A 20,054-nucleotide genomic window follows, 5' to 3' on the forward strand; every position below is an offset into this window, starting at 1 on the left:
TTTCTTGCTTACTTCAGCAGCACCCCCGCACACAAAAAGGCTTCTTTCCTTTGACCTGAAACATCCTTTCTCTTGTCTGTAGTTAATGCTTTAATGAGCTTGAAAATAAAAAATAAATGCAATGGGTTTATATCTTAAATAAGTAAATAGATATTCTAAATCTCAAATAAGTAAATGTTTATTATATAAATCAAAGAAATTGTCTTGAAGTCCTAAATATAGGGATTATCAGCATCAGCGGCACATTTTCTGTCTGTGGCTTTTGTGATGCCAACCAATTAACAGCTGCAATTGAAGTCCATGTCCAGGAGTAAATTTTTTTATTTACTGCATGATATAGGCCTGCATAATGTACTGCCTGGCAAGTCATTTGTGCATCATGAGGCAAGCTATTTGGCTGCATGGGTGACTGCAAGGTAACGCAGCTGATGGGTTAGCAAGCACTTTAAATGTAGCTAAACTAGCACTGAAGACACAGCCTAGAAGCAAGCTTGCTGTTGGTCCCTGGACAGCAAAGGTGCATCACTGCTGTCTGGCCGAGCAGCATTTGTTCTCTAACCTTTGAGGCCAGCTGAAAATCTGAGTTGTGAGCCAATACCAGCAAGTGCAGCATGGTTAGGCAGGTAGCAGGATGTACCTCAGAGCTGCCTCCCTGCCTTGTGCCATCCCCTGCCTCGCAGTGCCCAGGAAGCCAAAGGCATCAGGTGGATCTGTGCCAAACTGAGAACCAGTTCCCAACATGGGAAGGAGGAAAGAGACACAGTGTTAGAGTGGGGAACACCAGTTTGTCATGCATGGCAAGATGCAGACGTTTGTTAGTATCTGAAGCTTTTAATAGCACATCTCCTGGCATGTATTGCATGTATTACCTGCACACAACAGCATTTAAGTCCATTTAAAAAAAAATTAAACTTTGAATTTTCATGAAGTTACAAAGCTCTGTTGAAGCCACAAAGTTTTGTTTTTCAGTTCCATGCTGTGCACTGAGTTGCTTGTTTCTAATAAGTCTTTTGGAACTTTGCCTATCAAGATTATGTTTGGTGATTTCTGTCTCTTCAGAAGTGAGAATCTGTTCTGTTTGCCCATGCAAATCCTAGAAATGGCCCTAGATCACACATAAGAGTTGCACCTCTATTTTCACATAATGAAAAGAACATTTAAGAAAAAAATATGCTACCACCAAACACTTTTTGTTCTTTGTATTGCTACCATCATCTTAGAAATTTACATTTATTTGTTATAGGTAACATATGGGATCTAATATAGATATAAAACAATCAGACAATATTTGAAATTCTAATATTGGTAACATTCCTGTAATAATATTATCTGCTTTTATTTCAGGTTAAATTATGTTTATTCTTCATTTACAGGTGCTTTAAGGAGAGAACAAGCCTGCCCTAATTTCTTTAACAATGTCAATTGAAAGGCAAATAATTGGGGGTTTCAGAAGGGACACTGCAAAGCCAAACAGGTGAATTTCAGCACCTTGCACACTCTAGAATGAATGCTGTTTGCAAACACAATATTACTACCTGACAGTGACAAAATTTCACAAAATCACAGAATGGCTGAGTTGAGATCACTGGAGGTCATCTGGTCCAAGCCCCTGCTCCAGCAGAGCCACCTAGAGCCAGTTGCCCTGGACCATGTCCAGATGACTTTTGAATATGTCTCATAATGGAGACTCCACAACCTCCTTGGGCAACCCGTGCCAGCTCCTGGTCACCCTCACAGTAAAAAAGCGTTTCCTGATGTTCAGAAGGAACATCCTGTGTTTTGGGTTGTGCCCCACTGCCTCTGGTTCTGGCATTGGGCACCATAACAGGACAGGCAGCAATGGCCCTGTGACAGAGCCTAGCTCTGTCCTCTGTACACCCTCCCTTTACGTATTTATATACACTGATGAGATTTTCCTGGGCCTGCTCTTCTGCAGGCTGGACAGTCCCAGCTCTCTCGCCCTCTAGTAACAGAAGAGATGCTCCAGTCCCTTCATCATCTCACTGGCTCTTCACTGGACACTCTCCAGTAGCTCTCCATTTTTTTTTTAAATGCTGAATCCTAAATTGCTCCTATCTGCCATACAGAGCATATATAGCTCCTACATCCTCTGTAAGTGGGCACGTTCCTGGAATATAGAGAAGGTGCAGCTGCCCCTACAACAAATTTCTCTGGAAGAATCCTGCAGAGCCTGGACCTGCCTCTCACTGAGCAGCAGCGAGGCACCGACCGGGAAAAGGAGGACTGAATTCTACTGAGAACTGTTCTCCACGAAGGATAACTTTATCCCAGTGGATCACCACGGCGTTCGTTGGCAGAGGCCGAGTTCCAGGCGAAGCTCGGCGGCCGCCCCGCCTGGGCCGCGGGCCGGGAGGAGCCGCCTCACGGCGGGTTCGCCCCAGAGCCGGGCGGAAGGCGCCGCGACCGGGCACCGGGAGGCGGAGCAGGGGGAATACAGGCTTCCGCCTTCCCGCCCGCTGGCGGTGTGAGGGGAGGGGAGCTGGGAACTCGGGAGGATTCGCTGCAAGGATGGTGTCGCTGCTGCCGCGCATCGAGCGACTCTCGTCTCGGGTGGTGCGGGTGCTGGGCTGCAACCCGGGGCCCATGACTCTGCAGGGCACCAACACCTACCTGGTGGGCACCGGGCACAGGTACCGACCCTGCTGGGGAACGGGGCAGGGAGAAGGGGACCTGGCGGCGGAGGTCGTCTCTCTTTCCGCAGCCCGCGGTCGCTTCCCCTGCCCCGCCGCGGGGCTGTGCGCTGCCTCTGGAGCGAGAGGCGGCTGCCGGCCTGCTCACAAGTCCCTTAATTAGGGCGAGAAAGAGGAAAGAAACACTAAAGCGTTAAATTTTCGGGGCAGGTGCCCGGAGGTGGCTTGGACAGGTGGGGTGTGGAGCCCCGGCCGTGCGACACTTGGGCGAAGGCCGGGAATTCCCTGAGGGAAGCGGGTGGGAGCCTCAGGCCGCGCAGCTCCCCGGCCGTACTAAACGATGGTTCCTGCTACTTGTCCCGGAGTTGTAAATGTGTGGGCTATGTTTATTATTTATCTCACTTTTTAAATTGTCTTGACGCGGGCTTGGCATATCGGGGAGAAAGAGATGGCGTCTGGATATGGAGACATCAATTATTGCCACATTTCCACGCAATGTTGTCTTCTTCTATTATTATTTGTGTTTCAAATGAACAGTCTTAATTCTGTGCTGTTTGTATGTCCCTCCCTTTTTTTGTCCGTGTGTAGAAGAGTCCTTATTGACACCGGAGAGCCAGCTATTCCTGAATATATCAGCTGTTTAAAGCAGGCACTGTCAGACTTCAATGTCTCTATTCAAGAAATTTTAGTGACACACTGGCATCGTGATCATACTGGTGGAATACCTGATATCTGCGAAAACATCCCGAATGGTAGGCCAGAGGTTTCAGATATTGAAATCTCATTTCATAATAACATTGAAAATGTTAGATACGTGGCAAGTAAAAAACATTAACTCAATGCTTCTGTGCAAAACAGCTGGATTATTCTTCTGGAATCTTCATATAAGATACATGTACTGTTGCAGTGTATTGAATGAGAGCAATGAATAATCTGAATATTGTACTTGTAGTACTACAGTTTTTCTTCAGTGCCTGTGCATACCTTCATAGTGATTTTTTCTTATGTCCGAATAATGAGAACTTAGATTACCATCAGCAGTTTACATGGTATTATGTGATGTGAGAAAAACTTGATAATCCTTCCTTTTTACATTGACTGCAGTGACAAATTGATTGTTATTTTCACTCGTGTAAAAACAAATAACTTGAATTTTGAAAAAGAAACATACATAACTTTGAGATTCCTACAGGAGCCCACTAATAATTGCTGACAAATTCATAGGCCTCAGATCATGGCCCACCAGGGGAAGGTGGTAGGGCAGTCCACAGGTAAATTCTGATCTAAAAATGTGCATTTCATATTGATAAACAGTAGAAGACATTTCTGCTTTGGTACCTGGGAAGAGAACTTTATCATGAACTTTGTCACAGGCTTTATTTTGTAAAACTGCTAGGTACTTTTCTGCAAAGAAGCCTGGGCACTACTGAAAACAGTTGGTGTCTTGGTGAGGATTTTGGGCTTGTCAAGCCATGAGTGTGGTTGTAAAGACTAGCAAGGAATATAAATGCCTTTCTGGGTTCTTATCCATAGCTGTTCCAGCCAAGGCATGCACAGTTCTGAACAATAAAAGCTAAGGGAAGTTGCAGCTCAAAAAAGTCTCCAGTTTTAGGCAAATGTTGAATCACAATGAGAATGCGAGTGCAGAAATCTTAGTGGTGTTGTAAAAGTTTATGCAGGGTGGCTCTTGATGACTCAAGAAGGAATATTTGTAAAATATTATAATTACTGAGCTTTTAATTTCATTTCTGATTGTTTTTTTCATCTTCTAATTTGTTGATGGTACAGAGTACAGTATTCAAAATCAGTGGCTTTCTGTATTCTTTACAAACATAAAGTTACTATACAGAATTTATTGTTTCTAGTTTTCTATTCGTACTGTGTGGTAATTAATAGTACTCATTAAAAAAGTAACCTTTCTGTGGAATTAGGTTTGTTAGTGACAAATTCCAAACATCAATTTCTTTACTTTCTTTAAATATTAGACTCAGGATATCGCATCTGTAAGCTCCCTCGTGTCCCTCACTGTGAAGAAACAATAGAAGGAGGACATAAATATTTTTATCTTAAAGAGGGTGATGTGATACAGACGGAGGGAGCCACACTCAGGTAAACACCAATTTCTGCAAGTTCTTTTTTCTTCAGAATTCTGACACGTACGTGTATCCTAATTTCTATGACTGCAAACCCACACATCTAGTCTTTTCATCACTTATGCATGTGGACTTCCTGTCATAATCCAGCACGTATGTTAATACAAAGAAATCGATTTTATGAATAAGAATTATCAGGAATTAGCCTTTGGTCTTTGGACTCAGCAGAGAAATTAGGAACATTTCCCTAGAAAAATATTTTCTTTGGGAAAATCAAATAAAATTTTACATCCTTTCTTATCGCTCTTACATAAGTACTTACTATTAAAATTGATACTTTTGTGAAAGCGTGTGGTAGTCTGGATGGATTATTTAGCATGCCTTTCCCTTTACTTTAAAAATATTTCCCAAGGAGACACTAAAACATTTAATACTTAAAATGTTAAATTTTAAACCTTGAACCTATGAGCTTCTTGAAGGGTGCCAGTCTGGGAGAACTTCTTCCCCGGGAGTATATTACCTGTAATGTTAGTTTGAATGAGTGTGAAACAGAAAGCCACTCTGCCTCATGGAAGCACACACACAACAAAAAGGTCTGATCGTTCTCTTTCCAGGCTCCTTTCATTAACAAGGCATTACACTTCTAAGGACAAAGTTTGCTTGTTTTCCTCAGTTTAGCTGGGAATTATATCCCAACTTGCAGAATGTCAGTTGGTTGATTGGAAGAAAAAAAAAAGCCACTTTTTTTTTTAAAAAAAAGGGTATTTTTAGGATGTATTTCTCCAAAAGCATTTTATTTTGTTAGTGTAAAAAAAAATTAATAAAAAAAAGAGTATTATATTGCATATTGAAGACCTTTCACTTCCCTAAGTGGCCCATGTTTGGACAAAAATTTAAAGATGTAAAACAACTTTTTTAAATTTCAATCCTAGTAGGACAAGAGTGGCACATTTTGAAGTTTGAGGTGGTGGAGGACCAGGCCTAAGCGTGTTTTGTCTCAAACATTATGACTGTCACGACAAGAAAGTTGTGATTGGCAGAGAGGATCCCATGGAAGTGGGGCAGCACTGAGGCAGTTCCGAGCCAACTTCCTTTTCTGCCTTCAGACTCATGCCTGCATCAGTCCCCCACCCCGGCTCACTTCCTGGGGTGGCTGTGCTGTTGTGGGAGTTTGTTGTAAAAATACAGGGCTACTTAGCCAACACCTTTGAGAAGTTTGTCCTGATGATTGGGACTTGTTAAGTGTGTTGTCAAAGTTAAGTGGTTGTTAGCCAACACTTCTGGGACTAAATAGTGGGCTAGTCCCAAAGTTAAGACAATTACACCACTAAGCACAGGAGCTCCCTGTCATGTGTCTGGTGTCCTTGTTCAGCCTGGTGAGAATTTATAATAGACATCACAGCCCCTATGGAGTCATGACAGGGGTAATGCATCCAAACTTCATGCTTGGTTAAAAGCAGGTAAGCTATTTAAGGATACTCTCAGATCCACCACTGGTTCCAAGATAGCAGTATCTGCATGTTAAATTTTAGTTATCAACCTTCAAGTTTCCAAGGTGAGCCAGGCAGTGCTGGGTTCATTTTCCATTGTTTTTCCATGTTAGTGGTTTCCTGGTAAAGTTTCATCAAGAACTGGAGGATAACACTTCCCACAAAGGCAAGATACAACCCATCATCTCGATTTTGATGTTGCTTCCATAGGGTGATGGCTCACCTGCTTCCTTCTGAGCTCAGTATTCAGTAAGAGCTGGAAGTCATTGCGTTGGATGGTGCTGTACTTGTGGTCTCCTAGCCCTGGCTGGGAGCTGTTTAGCCTTTCCCTGTACGCCGTGCTTGGCACCAGCTCTTGTCAGTTCCTGATGCGTCTGCCATTAACAGGAAGATTGTCCACTGTCCCTTTGTGGCATGCTAATGCAGTGCTGATTCAAGATGTGGGTCCTTAATCTTTACCATTCAGATGTTTACTGACCTGCACATAGAACAGCTAAAAGACCTTGGTTCTTTGTATTTGAGGCTCTGCTCCTCTGTGCCATGGGGCTTTCAGGGAAAAATGAATTTTGAGAAATTTAACTTTATCTGAGTCAGGTTCAGAAGTTTAGAGTTAATTTCTAAAGGAATAGACGTCATCATTAACCTTATTGCTAAGTACAAGGTGTATGTGAAGAATGTCACACTTTTCAATTTGGAAATAATATCTGAATCTTTCTTTTTGAAAGCTTCAGAGTAAAGCCCTCTAAAACAGCAGTTGTACACGGGTAGTGAGCTCCCTTAATGCACTTGTATTATGATGTATCACGTAAGTAAAAGCATGTCAGTAAGTAGAGATGATGATCTGTGTTCTCTACCTGGTATAAGGAAATGCACTGGGATTAGACAAAGTGATACCCTGGTTACATGAACTTTTCAGCCTTTTTTTGGTCAGTTTTTTTCTGATTCTTGTGGGCTGCTTTGCAAGTGTGTGATTTTATTATTATTTGTTCTTGCTTCAAAAATTAAGCATATTTGCTGTATGAAAAACTTATGCTTTTTTGTTGTTGTTCTTTAAACAGAGTTTTATATACACCAGGACACACTGATGATCACATGATTTTACATCTAGAAGAAGAAAATGCTGTATTTTCCGGTGACTGTATTTTAGGGGAAGGAACAACAGTCATTGAAGACCTGTATGATTACATGAAAACTTTGAAAAGGTTGTTAGAAATGAAACCAGATTTGATATATCCAGGTAAGTGGTTCTATTTTTAACTTCTTTCTTTTGCTGTGTAATTTTGAAGTATGTCCTCTAAGAATTTGAGAACTCTTATTACAATCAAACACCATTCCTGATGTAACAATTTAAGTTCATTACTTAATAAGCACTAAGCTAAGATGACTTCATGGCATGGTGGTTTGCAAGACTTGAAAATTTTTAGTGATAGGTATCTTTCCTTCCTGAAATTTCTCCATTTGAGGGTGAATCTTGTGTTTTTGTGCCCAAAGCCTTCAGAGGCCAGAATCTTTCACTGTTTAAATTGTACAGCAAATTTAGTTTTCTTATATTACTGTATCCATGTACCTTAATGTTACCCTGGAAATAAAAATAATAGTTGTTCTTTTGGTCGTTTCCATCCCCACATATTCTGCCACTGTGAGTACCTGGTAAAGTTTTTTGAGAGAGGTGTCCGTCCCTTGCAACACAGATTAATCACAAATTCATCTTGAAAAGCTGCAGAACTGTGAAATGGTTGTCTTAGTTAATGACTTAGGTTACATTTGAACAAGAGCCAAACATGTTCTAAAAATAAGTTGCTGATTCACTCAGTCTATGACTTTTCTTTAATTTTTTTCCACTCTTTCCTCCAAACCTTTTCATATAAATCATTTGTCTATTTGACAAGACTGCATTTTAAGAACTCATTATGTAACAAAGGTTTAAGCTCCTCATTTGCTTTCTCAGAGCTACATCTCAGGATTTTTTCTGACTTTTTCTGTTTCATCATCTTCAACTTGTCATTCTGAGCTACTGTGTCTACATTCTCAGTCCTGTCTTGCTCCATTAACCATCTGTGTTTAGCCTACTGTCTTGTGTTCACTCTTAAAATGGCCTTCTTTTGAAGTAGGTGTCCTTTAAGTGCTTTAAGATCTAAGCATACAAATACTATTTAAGAAAAACATCATTATAGATATTCCATGGACATGGAGGCTGATGTAGACAGAATAGCAACTTGGTCATAGTTATTGACTTAACTTCTGTTAAAACTAAAGATATTTTAGCTCCCAGAATCTCACTTAAATGTTCTACTCTCTTTCAGTCTGTTCTAATTCAATTTCTGCCTTCCAAAAGTCCATATATACCAAATTCTATTTTGTTTATCAATTTTATCTGTTGTATTTCACTGTGTTCTTAATGGTTATGTATCTAGATTACACATTCACCCAGGCTGAATATTTGTGCCTTTTATATGTAGCTGTTATAACTGTGCTTGTACTGTACTTGCAATTAGGAAGCCAGTCTGATATGCATTTTCAGTGATGAGTAGCCAAGTATTGAGCTGGTTCAAAATTAACTTTCTTTTTTCATCCATGCACCAAAAAGTGTATGTGCAGCTGGGTAGAAGATGGTTATTGCTCAATCAGAACAATTGTTTATGCTGGTGGATAAGTATAGCAGAAGGTAGTTTGCTGTACTATACATTCTGTGTAAGTTGAGAACTTCGTCTGTACTGCAGTTTTAGATCTTCATAATTTTTGAACTGTTTTTCTGGTCCCCATCCATGCTTTAGCACTCATGTGGCAGCCTCAGAATTAGATGAATTTCTGTAACAAGCTGACTGCTGGCTAGGTGTGAGTAGCTGAATTTTGCCAATCATTCCCTTCTGTACTTCTTTTTCAATTTAATGTAGAAGTGACTCAGGCAGAATACTGATGACATCTACTTACAGTCGGTATTTGATGAGAATCCTTGGGACAAGAAAAGGGCATTTTAGTCAGCAGAGGGCTCCCCATCCTGTAATAATGAACAATATTCCTTCATAATACAGAAAAAATGGTACTGGAGTTAGGAATCTATGCAAAATTTCATGAACCAGTTGTTTTCTTCAGTTCTGTCCTTTGTGCTATAATTTAAAGTAAGAGAATCTGTATTATTTCACAGTGTATTACTAGAAAATAATATGAATCTGTCTGATATAAATTTGTGGAATGACAGTCATATTTTGAGAGTGCTTTTCATGTGCTCAGAAATGTTTTACATTTATTCAGATATAAATCCATTTATGGATGAAGTTAACTATATTACTGTCCTGGAAAAATGATGGATGGGAAAGATCCACATCTGGATTTAGTTCCTAGCTTTCTGACATCATTTTAATGTACATATATGCATACACAACAGCTAGGGATCAGATGATGTAATGGCTATGAAATGCCTTTAACTTTGCAAATTGTGGATTCCATTTCAGGTCCTGACATTGGTCTTGTAGTCTAAGTCAATTAAATCACTTGGAAGAGTGGGGACAGCTTTTAAGATACCTTGTGATTCCATGTGCAGGCCTTACTTTTGATTGCTTTAATGAGACTTCTGTCCTTAGAGAATGCAAGAGAATGGACAGTTACTGTTATAGTCTCTGCTTTGTGTATCTTTTAGTGTGTTTTTTCTAAACTTAAAGTTTTGGTTTTATAAACAGTAACAGTGTTATATTTGTAATCTACTTTGTAAGGGACAATAGCTTCAGATTAAATATGTTTGAAATCATTAAATATAAATGCATATGACAGTATAGTTTTATATTTGCACATTACATATCTTATATTTATAATACTATATTTACACAAGGCAAACTATATTTAGTAATTTCAGATGTGCTGAAGTGAGTATATAAGTTGAATTGTGTATATTTTGACTTATGGAAGAACAGATTCCTTTGACACTTTATTTCACAGATATTCAAAACATGAAAAATTAATTGCTCTTTTTCTATAAGCTGCCTGTCCTCAGGCAAAATGAGCTTTAATTTAAAAAGCCTTAATACTAAAAAGTCATTTAGTCAGTTAACCCAAAGTACAAGTAAAGAATAAGGTGATTTTTTTAAATAGTCCAAGAATCTCAAAAAGAAACTGTCCAATTTGGATGATACTAAATAACTTCTAAAAGAAAGCTATGGTTTTTTACACTACTTTCTTTTCTACTAATTTTGTAAATTACTCAGAGTTTGCATTGGCAGAGCTGGAAATGGCTATTGCTACTTCAGTGAGATATACAGGCAAAGAAATAGGAAACCTTGCTATAAAAAGCATGTGATGATTATTTGTGCAAGTAGATTTCTCAGTGGGTAAAACATTAAGTTTAATTTCTGTGCATGTAATTCTCATGGCTGAAGAAAATTTTCACCTATCATTTTAGTGTACCATGAGGCAGTATTTGATTTTTCCATAAAGGTTAGTGCTTTACCAATTAAGCCTTTTCTTAAGGTGATTCAAAGACCTGTCAGTAAGCTGAACATTTCTGAACTGGCGCAATCAGTCCAGGAAAAAAACATGTGTGTTTTTTTTATTAACCAGCCAGACATAAAATGACCCACCTGTAACTGTCCCTTGTGCCTTGCTTATTCCTGCCCTGACACATTCCGATTGGCTCACTGATTTGTCCCTTGTATTAGTTTTTTTTGGTCATACTTATGATCACTTATGCTTTTAAAGAAATAAAATACAGTGTATGAATCAGTTCTGAAGATCTGTCCTGGAAAATTACCTGTCACAATTAAAGATGCCACCTCAGTGCTTGCTAGGTAGTCCCCAACAGGACAGTAGTACCTGAGTCCTTTACATCAGCCACTGTTGTTCAAAGGCCAGTATCAGTTTAAATCATCAGTATCAATGTCCTTTGGGGAGGGGAACACAGGCAAACACAGATTCTATAATAACATGAATCTCATTTTAAAGTCTGCTCAGCAATGAACTCCTTTCCATTTTTTTTAATAGCCTAAAGTAGTCTTTCCTTGCTTTCCTCATTCCATCTGAAGTATTCCTTTTCCCCATTCAGACTTTTCATATCCTAGTTCTTCCTTTCCATCTTAATGCTTTTCAGTTGCAGACTGTGATAGAGATATTCAAACTTAATTGTGGCCTATTTATATGATGGGAAGAAAAAAAAAAAAAACGAAAAAAAACCCACGCGCAAAATCATTCAAAGAGTGTCTGACAATTTAACATCAAGGATACTCTGACAGGGTGATACATAAAGGTGCTGCTTATTCCTTATGACTCTCAAATCTACCAGAGTTTATATAGGAATGTTTCAATTATTCAATAGCATGCTTAATTCCAGATTTGAGTAATAGTGCTCTGGTACATGTGTTTTGATTTTTAGGTCATGGCCCTGTAGTACGTGATGCAAATACTAGAATCCAAAACTACATTTCTCACCGAGTTGCACGTGAGCAGCAAATTCTAAATGTGCTCCAGAAGAATACTGGAAAATCATACACATCCTCAGAGCTTGTAAAGATAGTATACAAGGTAATTGTTGATTCAAAGTTTTTAGATCAAGCTAAAGAAAATTGAGGTTATGTTTATAAAATTGTACGTAACAGTTGAAGTCTTTGAGTGAAGACCATGGTGGCTTCTTAAAAGAGAGAAAAAAAAATTCTGCTTGTTCGGGATTCACTTATGACTGCATCTAAATTGTATTGCTTAAGCACTTCATTGGAGTGAGACCCAGATGATTCTTATGAACTTCTTATTTCACTACCTAGATGGCCCTAAGCACAGTTTCATAGGATGAAGCAAAAATAAAGTTGTACAACTTGGTTCTAAGGGAAAAGTATAACATGGCGAGTAGTCACTGATTTGCCAAACTGTGTTTGGAGTCTCCTGAAGATTGGTTAGAACTTCTAGTTCCTGATTTATCAGTCTGCAGGAGATTGCAGGTAAACTGCAGCTCCACAGAGATGAATGTTGCTACTCAGAAGTTGGATAGCTTGTGTGTGTCATTAGACAGTAGTAAGAGTATTTTTTTGCTACTTCATCATTCTTCATGTAAGCTCTGCAATCCCAGTTGTGTGGGGGTTGCCCCTCCTAGCAAGCAGAGATGAGAGGTACAGCATTTACTTAGGAGGAAGATGACAAAGTTGCCAATGGCTTTGGCTTGTGCACAGATCTGTAACAGCTTCACAACTCGTTTTTCATGCTGACCTCCAGTTTCCAAAAGAATGAGTACGTCAAATTGAATGTTTTGCAATGCTGATGTACTGTTCGTTACCTGTTGCAATTCAGCTTCTGCAGTTTTCCAGCCTGATCAACTAGTTTTTAAGTATACAGCCATTGTCATGTTTCTGTAAATCACAAATTGCTTGTCCTATATATATAAAAATTTTTTCAATACTACTAAAGCTTTATATTACAAAGAAAAGTGTGTGCTTTCAAAGTATTTTAAAGGTTCACAATTTATTTAACTAATTTTCTAGTGAATTTTCCTACCATGCTCATATTATTTAGAGAAGAACTTTTTAATTTTCAAAAACAAAAAAAAAGCTTTACTTTTAGGATGATAGAGCTGGAGAGGGGGATTTTGAGCAATCAGTATAGAATCATAGAATGCTTTGGGTTGGAGGGACCTTAAAGGTCATCTAGTTCCAACCCCCCTGCCACAGGCAGGGACATCTTCCACTAGACCAGGTTGCTCAAAGCCCTGCCCACACTGTCCTTGAACACTTCCAGGGATGGGGCATCCACGGCTTGTCTGGGCAACCAATGTTACTATTTTTTACCTAATGAGCAGTGAAAAATTTTGAGAGATGTTTTGTCCTCCTAAAGCTGTTATATTTTTTAATTGTTCACTTATTTACAGACACTAATCACTACAGGATATTTAAACCTATGCAAATGTTGTTGTGGAATAGAAGTGATAGGTTTATGTGGAGAAATGCATCTTAAATTTGTCTTTAAAAATACTCAGCTACACTGACAACCCAGTGCAGACAAAGCTCAGAAGAGCACAGTCTTCTTAATGCTGGACAAAGTTTACATCATACAAACAGATAATGCAAAAAATGAGCAAAGTAAACAAAAATGTGTTGTTAGACTGCTAGTTTAACTGGTGTAAAAATGATTTACTCATCTCTGTTTCCTGTAACTAACTGAATGTTCAACATGGTAATTCAGAAGAGGAAAATATGTAGTAATGAACCATGAGTTCCATATATTGAAAAAATAATTGATGAATACTTAAACAAACACAACATGCATATTTTTTTGTTCCCATTAGGAAATCCCTGAAAATTTACTTCCAGCAGCAGAAAAAAACCTCCTAGTCCACTTGAAGAAGCTGGAAAAAGAAGGAAAAGTGTGTAAGTTGTGGATGGGGGGTAAAAGGAGGGTCATTTTTGTTTTCACATTTTATGTACTGTTACTCATTTTATTATAGTGCATTATTTTATAGGGGAAAAAAATGCAATTTGTTGCAGTAGCTTTGTTTCAGTTTGAAGTAGAGTGATATACAAAATGATTGTACAGTATTTACAAACTTTTAGAAAATATTCCATGAAGTATTTATTACTTGCCTAGAGCACAGTGCATATACCTTTAAATTTTTATTTACAGCATACCATAGAATACATTCCTAATGCTAGCATTTATATCTTTGTATATTTTCTGGAATTCATACCTAAATATGCAAGTACATAACATTTTATGGGGTTTACATTTAAGTTTCTGCATTTCTTAAATGCATGTTTTTGTGTGTATGTGTTCTAGAGATGCTTAACATCAAGAAGTGTAAATTTTTACGATTTCTGATTAGTACAGTACCTAAGCAGAGCAACTGTATTTAGTTTACTGTTTCTGTAATGGCATGTGCATATGGAAATGTTATTCAGACAGAAGCTGAATATAAGGAATATATTTCTTCCTGTTCATTACATAACTGCACCCAGGACTGTCTACTTATAAGTAAATAACGACACAAATATTTAATGACACAAATAATTACAGCTGTTTCAGATTTTCAGCATTTACCAGCCTGAATAACAACATGAAATTAGTGGGGTTTTTTCAGCTTAGACCTTCTGTTTATTTTAGTGATAAAACAGCTACTAGATACTAATTGAACAACTGAAACTTAATTTTTGTAATATTAATAACCTTCTTTTTATTCAAACAAAATAGACTAGTGTCACACAAATGCAGTTATTACTCAAGTTCAGAAAGTGTTGTCTTTAGACTTACTTGTGCAGAACGCCATAGAAGCTTACCAGCATGATACTGCACCAGCTTTTAAATATTATCTCAATTCTTGGTTATTAACATGCATTACTGACCTACACGTTTCTGCACTTTGGCTCCAGCAGATTCCTCAAGGGCACTGGGTGCTGTTGACTGGTTTATCCCTTCCTTTCACTACCAAAGTAGTTCAAGAAACAGCATTTTCTGTTTAGATCAAGTAGTGGATAAATTAACTTTCCCTTGAAAGGTAGACTTGCAGTCTTCCCTACAAAAACCTGTGTGCATCTTGAATGTCTGGGAATTACTTTGTCTGAGTGAACTACAGACTTAAGGGTTTATTTGTTTGTTTGTTTGTTTGTTTTCCCAAAAACACCATTTCCGTGTTTACTAAACAAAAATAACTCAGTTTTCCTCAGAAATCACTTTTCAGTTTTGAAGAGACAGCAGATACAGTCAGTTACTTGTTCACAAAGAATCAATTACTTGAAAATATTGATATGTTTAAATAACTAGAGGAGATGCTAATCAGAATAATTGTGACTCTTACTCCAGTTGGAAGTCCTTGATTCAGATGTATGCTCCTGTTTTCCAGGAAGGGCAAGAAGCGCCCTTTGAAGTTTTTTGGTTTGGTTTTTAAACTTCAGTTTGTGCTCACAGAGAAGGAGGAAAACAATCTCATCATAACACTTGGGGTGCTCATCTCTGCAGTTGCTGAATTTTTAAATATAAGCTTAGGCCCAGGTCTGTGGTAAATGCTTAACATCACGTGACCTTTGTCCATTTTCCAGTTCAAATTAAGGACGTCTGTTAGGGAAAACTGATTCTGTTGGTTCTGGGCACATAGCATGCCAGTGCTTGTGTAGTCTCATGGTACTTGCTCATTTGATTTTGGTGTCCTTTGGTGTCCTTTCCACCTACTCAGAGCTGCAGCATTTCAAGTTTTGTTCTCATTATGGAAGACTTGAGTTGTAGACATAACACTGTCTGCTTAATTTTCACAAAATATTTTTCCCAAGAAACATCTTGTCAGTATCGCTAAGGAGGGTGACAGGCACATTACAACCTTATAAGAGAGTTACTGAATGCAAATGATGGCCATATGCTGTCTGCTGCAGTCATTAATTTACCGCTTCATACTGGGGATTGCAGTTTTTCTTAGTACGTAACTTTTATAACTTCAGTTGGGAGTGACACTGCCTTTACAGATCTCCTTTTCTTACTTGAAACAGAAAAATAATGTCTTGTAAACAGGAGCACAGCACAATATGTGCATGAAAGCTTTCTCCCGTGTTTGGATATAATTTGGTCATTATATCATAGCTGATGAAGAGATAAAAATAATTTGACTGTTCTTAATGTAGCAGCACAGGCTTTTTTTCCCTCTAAAGTTTATAAATTTCAGAAAATAGAACAAGGGCTCTTCTACCTCAGATTTCTTAATAACTAGAAAGTTTAATATTCTGAACTTTAAATAACAAGAGTATTATTAAACCCTTTTTATTAATCACTCTTGATATTGCTAGGTTACATTGTGAAACAGTTAATGTTTATCACCTTCCATGAAAACTGAACATTGGCCTGAAGGAAAGTATTTCAATAGCTTTAATAACAAAATAACATGTAGACATACATGTGCATGTACAGGTTTAAGTTTGAGACAGTCTAATGTTTATAGATTATCTATTCTGTAAATAGAATCTTAAGGGTTGGTTTGTGACTAATTTGGCCTTTTTTTTTCTTAACAGTACGTGACGAAACTCCCACCTTCAGATGGAAAAACAATTTATAAGTTATGCAAGATTGCTCAAGAATGTATTTAATCTGCACAATTGCTGTATGAAAAAGTATAATGATGAGCTCAGCCTATATGTAAAATAAAAACTAATTTTTACTTATTTTTTTTTTAAATCAGTAACACAGTTTTAAAGCAATGTTACAGTCAGTTAACTAATGTTTTTCATATTCTACTTCATAGGAATTTTAAAAGTATCCTGATAGGTACTGAGTTAATAAAATGGAATGAGCGTGAAGAACCAAATCATACCTTTGTTACAAAATGCCCAGTTTTATCATCAGTGGCAGAAGACAAATAGCAAAGTCTTATGAACTTAATATTATGATGTCATAAAGCAATATAATAAACTTTATAAATCAGATATATAAAAAACTGTAGTAAAAAGAAGAGAAAATGTGTTATTCTAAACCTGTTTTCATTTGCTTGTGCTTCTCAAGAAGTGATTTTCTAATGAGTTATCTGTACGTTCTAAAAAACCAAGTTATTTCTGTTAATAGATGTAAATGCTGGGGGTTATGTTCCTTTTCTGATTTAGCTGACTGTGCTCATCTTTGCTGGTTGTTCGCTGCAATAGATTTGAACAAATACTGAAAGTAGTTTCAGGCTTCTCTGTTTTCTGGTGGAAACACCATTTCTATGGAATTCATTCAGAGGATTCAGTAATTTTAACTAATCAGTGTCAAAAATGTCCTGAGTTGGAGTAGATTTTTAAATTCTTGATCTTCTAAGATTCTGCAAGAATGTAATTTTAAATCTATATAAATTGAGATACGTATTACACACCATATGAAGTTAACTTTGTGACATCATAACTAACAACCTTCAAGTTTTGCTGTTAAATCCACTTAAATTACAAATATTTTAACTAAAGGTTGTATTTGGTTGTAAAATACTGTATAGTGTATTAAAATACAATGTTTGATGATTAATTTAAACTGTGAGTTCCTTTCTCTGTGTAGCTTACACCTGAAGAATAGTGCATAAATGTTGGCATTACTTTGTTCCAAGTATGTGGCATTTAGTGATACATAACACTTCTTTTAATGTTGGCTCAACCTTAAAAAACAGAAACAGATATGAAATGTTTTGAAACTACCAGGGACAAATATATGTCCCTTAAAATCTTTCAACATTCAATCCTGTACCCTCATTTGTGAAATATGAATATGTTTGGGTATGTAAAGACATGTCATCATACTTAGCATTATTTTATGAAGTTGATGGCATTTGTTCTGATCAGATGAGACAAATCCAAAACAAAAATGCTCCCGAGAACAGCATCCAAAACTGAAATCATATTCTGAAGTAGCAGCCAGACCCCTTCAGAAGGGGAATAATTACTTTCTACTAAACTTATGCTGTTTGCAAACTTCGTTGATCTGACTTTTGGCCACATCATGACATGCACTCACTTTTAACTTTTGGTGCAGTGCTGTTTTGAGGTCTTTTTCAGGTCTCTTAGTTTTCCTTTCTTTTGTATTTTCCGTTTACTTGCATTTTTCCGTTTCAGACTCTTTTTGTTCCTTCCCCTCACAAACATTTTTTTTCAATTCCTTTTGGATTCTTTCTCTCTTCGTAGTTACTCAGAAGTTTTCTCATGGACTTCTTGCCATTAATAATTAGTTCTCCTGTAGCTATTTGATGAATCTGTAGTTTTCTTTTCCATTGTTAGGAATAAAAGCATAACTATCACTACTTTCTTTAAAAAAAAATTCACGTGCTCTTACATCATTTTGCTTCAGGAAAACAGAAATATCAGTGAAATGACACAGTTTTCTGTCATGAGGTCTGAAAACCTAAGACAGTAGGAAACCAGTATGAAGAGGTGATATCTCATTCTCTTTTTGATCTAAAGAAGAAATCTAATGTTGCCTAACCATTTTCTTCTGTTTTATGTAAGTTTTTAAATACAGAGAAATGGCTTTAGAATCCAATTAAAGAATTGTTGGAACTTGCAGACAGTGAAGAAAGTAAGAGAATACAGATCAGAGAACTTCATGTTCTGTGCTGTGCCACAACAAATGCCTGACATCTTCAAAAGAAAATGAGGGAAAGGGCAGTTTAACCAGACAAGTAATTAATGATTGTGTATTGTGTCTTTGAAATATTAAGAGCAGAGTTTGCACTGTTACTAAGATGTATATGTAATAAAGGGTGCTTACCTTTGCTATGACATGTTGTAAAGGTCTCAAAACTCCTTGTTGATTATGTCAGATAGAATGTTTATTTAAAAATGGTGGTAATGTAAGCTATAGGTTGTGTATGTATAAAAATGGAGATTAGCCTATTCACATCCCTTATGTGAATATGTTCATCTGTGCAGAATGCACTGAAAGTTACAGATAAAAACAAGAGAAGGAGCAATTTCTGTCTCAACAGGCTAGAAGGGCAAAAGTCATTTGCTGTGTTAACTTTCTAAAGAGCTGAGGACAGAAGCCAGAGGAAGTTGGAACACAAGTTGTGTTTCCAGCCTTCCTGCCAGCTCATGTGAAGATTCTGTTCCGAGGGACTGCATCATTTATTAGGTTTAAGACCTAGGAAAGAAGTTTGATGGTAGTTATAACCTTTTTGAGGTTTTCTATTCTGTTTCTTGCTAACTTGCTTGTTTAGACTTCTTTTAAAATTGTTCTTGGTTCTGTCTTTAAGCATGTTTGATGACAAGTGAATTAAGGAAAGGTTCCCAAATAGGAAGAGTGTTGTGTTTGTGTCTTACAACTGCAGGTGCCATAATACTCTTTCCCCCAAAGTCTCCATAGTCTTGCCACCTGAAACGCTTTATTTGGTTTTCTTGGTGAGGTTTTGGGCACACACATGCACAGGTGCTAGTGGCTTCCCCTGTTTCAGGTGATAGGGAACTTCTTTCCTAAATCATGTGACCATTTTGAAGCCTAGTGTTGCAAAACATGGATATCTGGAAAGAAACATAGCAAACATAGACCAGCCACCTACTGGCAAGAAGCAGAGTGAAGGCTGACTGTCATGTTTCAGATTATCCCACTTTACCTAGACAGCTGTCAGAGACTGAAACAGTTAATGGTTTATGCATTCTAGGATTGCCAAGGGACTTTTGCAGGCTTCTGCAGGACTTTTGCATTATACCTCTGATGGCCCATCAAAGCCCATCCCCTCCCTGCCAATCTTGAAAGGCAGGAAAAACCCTTTTGGCCAGGCCCCTCGGGAAAACTCAGCACAGACCCAGGAGATGTTGGAGGCTCGTGGCATGGCCTGTGACATTAACCATGGATATAGTAACTCATAACTTCTTTGAGTGTGGGGGCTTCCCTCCTTCACCCCCAACAGATCAAGGCCAGCACTTCAACTGACAGACATGGAAGCTGCAACTACCAAGTTTCATCGCTGGACCCCGTGGGCGGTGACTATAGACATCTTTCCACTCTCAGCTTTTCTTTCCCTTACTCTCCCTTACCCTTATCCTGTCTTTCCTTTCTCTCCCTTATGCATTTTCCCCCCAGGGGGTTATCCCTATGATAGATGATTTAGATGACAACAGCCAAAATGCTAACATACCTGTTAAAACAAAATTGTTAAAATAAACCCTACCTATATATGTTTTCAGACGCCAATTATTCAGTGTCGTTTCACTCTAATCCACCCCAAGGGAATTATTGATAAGAACCTGGGTTACCCCCCTCCCCTTTTTCTGGGGTGGGTCGTAACAACAGCTGTATGAAACTTCATGTGGCAGAAGAGGGAACTACTGATAAAAGGAAGGTGTGGAAACTTCAGATGAAGTGACAGGTTGCCTCAGTATAGCAGTTTATAGACTGTATAGCAGTTTATAGACTCTATAGCA

The 20,054-nt window shown here is 37.9% G+C and overlaps 1 protein-coding gene across 2 annotated transcripts; it reads left to right on the forward strand.

The window, feature by feature from the left end:
• Positions 1–2,382: 2,382 nt before the first annotated feature.
• Positions 2,383–18,415, forward strand: LACTB2 (lactamase beta 2). 2 transcript variants are annotated; one of them, XM_032700210.1, is made up of 7 exons: positions 2,383–2,651; positions 3,240–3,403; positions 4,637–4,760; positions 7,293–7,471; positions 11,594–11,742; positions 13,490–13,567; positions 16,191–18,415. In XM_032700210.1, exons 1-7 carry the CDS (start codon positions 2,530–2,532, stop codon positions 16,263–16,265), a joined length of 891 nt encoding a protein of 296 aa, XP_032556101.1. In that variant the 5' UTR covers positions 2,383–2,529; the 3' UTR covers positions 16,266–18,415. The 2 variants fall into 2 exon arrangements, with proteins under 2 accessions (XP_032556101.1, XP_032556093.1); XM_032700202.1 differs by having other exon boundaries at positions 2,388–2,651; positions 13,490–13,571.
• The last annotated feature ends 1,639 nt before the right edge of the window (positions 18,416–20,054 follow it).

This window comes from Chiroxiphia lanceolata, chromosome 1 (assembly GCF_009829145.1).
Source record: "Chiroxiphia lanceolata isolate bChiLan1 chromosome 1, bChiLan1.pri, whole genome shotgun sequence".
NCBI lineage: Eukaryota > Metazoa > Chordata > Aves > Passeriformes > Pipridae > Chiroxiphia > Chiroxiphia lanceolata.

Bases quoted from the DNA above. Each gene is read 5' to 3' on its own strand.
- LACTB2 (XM_032700210.1), top strand. From the start codon at position 2,530: ATGGTGTCGCTGCTGCCGCGCATCGAGCGACTCTCGTCTCGGGTGGTG. The intron at 2,652-3,239 runs GTACCGACCCTG...GTCCGTGTGTAG, and splicing joins CTGGTGGGCACCGGGCACAG to AAGAGTCCTTATTGACACCG. The intron at 7,472-11,593 runs GTAAGTGGTTCT...TTTGATTTTTAG, and splicing joins ACCAGATTTGATATATCCAG to GTCATGGCCCTGTAGTACGT.